Here is a 2,930-nt window from a genome sequence, read left to right as displayed (position 1 = left end):
TAAAGAAGCTGGTGTTTTATAAGCTGTTAGATGCGGATGACTTGAAAATCAATAAATGTGTTAAATATTGGCAAGGTGTTAACATGAAAAATAAAAAGTATTATCAAGAAATAATACTTTCAATTCAAGAAATTAGTCTAACCCTAAAACACATTTCAATCTATTAACAATAGGAGTAAGCAAATAGTTAGTAGTGTCTGCAATATTTTTAATTACAAGGACTATACAAAATCCTACTCCCTGAACAAACTGATCAAATGGCAGAGATGATAAACACGACACTCTAACCAAATCAAACTCCAGACTACTGTGGTTCCAGTCCCTTGGCTCATGGCACCACACAGTTGCAAAGTGAGCAGGTTCAGCAAACTGATTCAGCTAAAAACTAATCCACAGAGTGAGTCGGAATGAACTCTGCATTTGTCTGATGTTTTCTGTCTTGCCTCATGTCTCTCCATATCCTCCCCCGTCCTATACATGTGTCCTACCAACAAACACCAGTCAACTCCCTCCACTCAATCCAATCCTACGGGCAGTAGGTAATGGGTTTGATTTGGGCCACTTCAGAATTCCCAGCTTTGCTGGAAACCTGCATCTGCCAGTATTGGCTCCACAGACACCTTATGAGATTTTATGTCAAATTCAAGTAAAAAACATCAGTTACCCCACTGATGATCCCCTGAACAGCCCAGCCAGATTCTGCTCACTGCAGTCCTGTGCACATGAAGTGAGCATGTTCCATCTCTAGTCTTCTGCTTGTATAATAAGGAATTATCTCAAGAGATTATTAGTAGCAAAGGAAACATTAAAGGAAGGATCTCTGCACAGCATTTGTAGGAGACTCTCTATATACGACTTGTTCATTTAGTAAAAGGCACTAAAACAAATGGTGTGATTTATGAATAGTGAGTATTTGTATATTGTAAAATAAATTTTGAGCACAAATACTAATGTGCAATAGTTCTAGTATGATCTTAAGATACATCACAACTCCAAGAGTTTGTTCTGCTGTGCTACAAATTAGCACCATTCCTTATCAATGTATCCAGAAGTGTCATCCTATTCCCTTGTTAGATATTTTGGGGGGTAAACAGAATCACTCACTTTTGCTAAAGTCATCTCCAGGGTGCAGCTTTCTGATGAAAGCTGTTTCTGAAAGGTTCATTTCTGTTGCAATTTTTTGGTGCAAAGCTTCATCCAACTCCTAATGATGAAACAACAAATCCAATTAAAAGCAGAACAAAAAATGCAGAATCAAACTTTTTGTCATATACAATAATTTCATTTGATATTATTGTAAAACACAGACTCAGTTTTAGTTCAATATACTGAAAGTAAAAAAAATTTTAACACAGTCTTTCCAGAAACACAAATACCTTTTTTTAAGTTGTAATTAAAGTCACACTGAGAAGTCATTATTAACATCATCTAAAATTAATTAAAACTTTCTTTTTAAAATTCTGAAATATCCCTGCCAGCATGAGCTCTGTAGTGATGGAACGCCCCAGGGGGCTGATCAGCCCTAAGGGCCCTGCTCTCCCTACCACTCCTTAAACAGGAACAATACACTGAAATCGGGGGGGGGGCCTGAGAAGAGAGAAACTGGAAAAAAAATCCCAATACAAAAGCTGGAGCTCACTGAGTGCCCTAAACCAGTGTCAATCTAAACCAGTGAACATTGATCCCAAGATACACGAGCCCCAGAGAGTGCAGAACATTCTCCCTGGCCCTTGGCCCGTTGCTTTCCCCACAGTTCTGCTGACTGCCCAGGATTGAGAATCTGATCCTCAGAATACTGAGACTCCAATGAAACAAAGGTCTAAGCGGACCTGCTCAGGTTCAGCCTCTGAGAGAGAAAGGTTTGGCCTCCTAACTTTGAATATTTCCTTTAATAACTAAGCCTTTTCAGCCAATAACAGTGGAAGACTGATCCAGGTCTATACTATCCCTCTTTCTTTCCACAGAGGAAAAATGAAGAAAAAAAAAGGGAGAAAACCCACACCAAAACCAAAAAACGCAGTTCAATCTTTCAGTCAAAAAATACTGAGTAATGACTCTGTGTTACAGCATTACTTTTCAAAGACTTCATCCTGAATCCTTCTTAATCCTTCAAAATCTTCACTCTGAATCATTCTTAAGAAATTAAGCCATTTCTTTTTGACTTAACTCAGAATACATCCATTTTATTAATTACAAGAATAAAATATTTTTAAAATCCCACACAAAATACAAGGGGTGTCTTGTGTGACATCGTTCTGATGCAAAATGAGCACCCCTGTGCTAATTCCTCGCTATTCTGCAGTACCAGCAAACAACCCTCGCAAGCAGCGCTCCCGAGTGAAGGAAGCGAAGTCCAACGCAGTGCTGAGTCCTCAGGCCAAGGACACAACGGCAAATGTCATTGCAGGACCTCAAGAAACACTTGTTTGGGTTTGTTGGTTTTTTTTTTTCCACTTACATTTTCAAGCAGACAAACTGCCGCAGGATTTCCAGAAAATGGCCGGTTTGTAAAGGCATCAACCGTAAAAACTGGGATTTGCATTGTGGCAGCCTGTTCAGCCGCAGGCTGTGCCCGCCAAGGTACTTTCTAATCTGCTCTACCCCAAACGACAGCAGAGCTCCAAGTTAATGTTTCCCTGAGGGCAGGAGGAGCCAGCGGCCACATCCTGTCCCTTCGGAGCGCCGGTCCGAGCCTCCCTGCACGGCCCTGGTGCTCTGCACTGGTGTTTTAAATTAAAACAGAGTTCAGCCTCCCTCTGGCACCGTTCGCCACCAGCTCCCGAAGGCCCGCACGGGCCCTCCCGGCGGCCGGGTCTGCCCCGCACCTGAGGGAGAGGCAGGAGCTGCCCCGGCTCTAGCGGTGCCGTGGGCTGACCACGACGCCGAGGAGACGCGGGAAGCCCACAAAGGCCAACCTTCCCCATCCTCCC

At 42.5% G+C, this 2,930-nt stretch overlaps 1 protein-coding gene across 1 annotated transcript in view; it reads right to left on the bottom strand.

The window, feature by feature from the left end:
* LOC114072673 (phenazine biosynthesis-like domain-containing protein) overlaps positions 1–2,800 on the bottom strand; it is a 4,759-nt gene extending 1,959 nt beyond the window's left edge. The window contains exons 1-2 of the mRNA XM_027910545.1: positions 2,459–2,800; positions 1,105–1,204 (exon numbers count right to left, since the gene is read on the bottom strand). Of these exons, the coding sequence (XP_027766346.1) occupies positions 1,105–1,204; positions 2,459–2,542 (184 nt within the window). The 5' untranslated portion in view covers positions 2,543–2,800. The remainder of the gene's footprint in view (positions 1–1,104; positions 1,205–2,458) is intronic.
* Positions 2,801–2,930: the final 130 nt, after the last annotated feature.

The sequence above is a fragment of the Empidonax traillii genome, unplaced genomic scaffold (assembly GCF_003031625.1).
Source record: "Empidonax traillii isolate 1590-97213 ecotype Southwest subspecies unplaced genomic scaffold, ASM303162v1 scaffold3701:size15455, whole genome shotgun sequence".
NCBI classification, from domain to species: Eukaryota; Metazoa; Chordata; class Aves; order Passeriformes; family Tyrannidae; genus Empidonax; species Empidonax traillii.
Note: the sequence above shows the minus strand (reverse complement) of the source record. Positions and strands in the feature narration are given on the sequence as shown.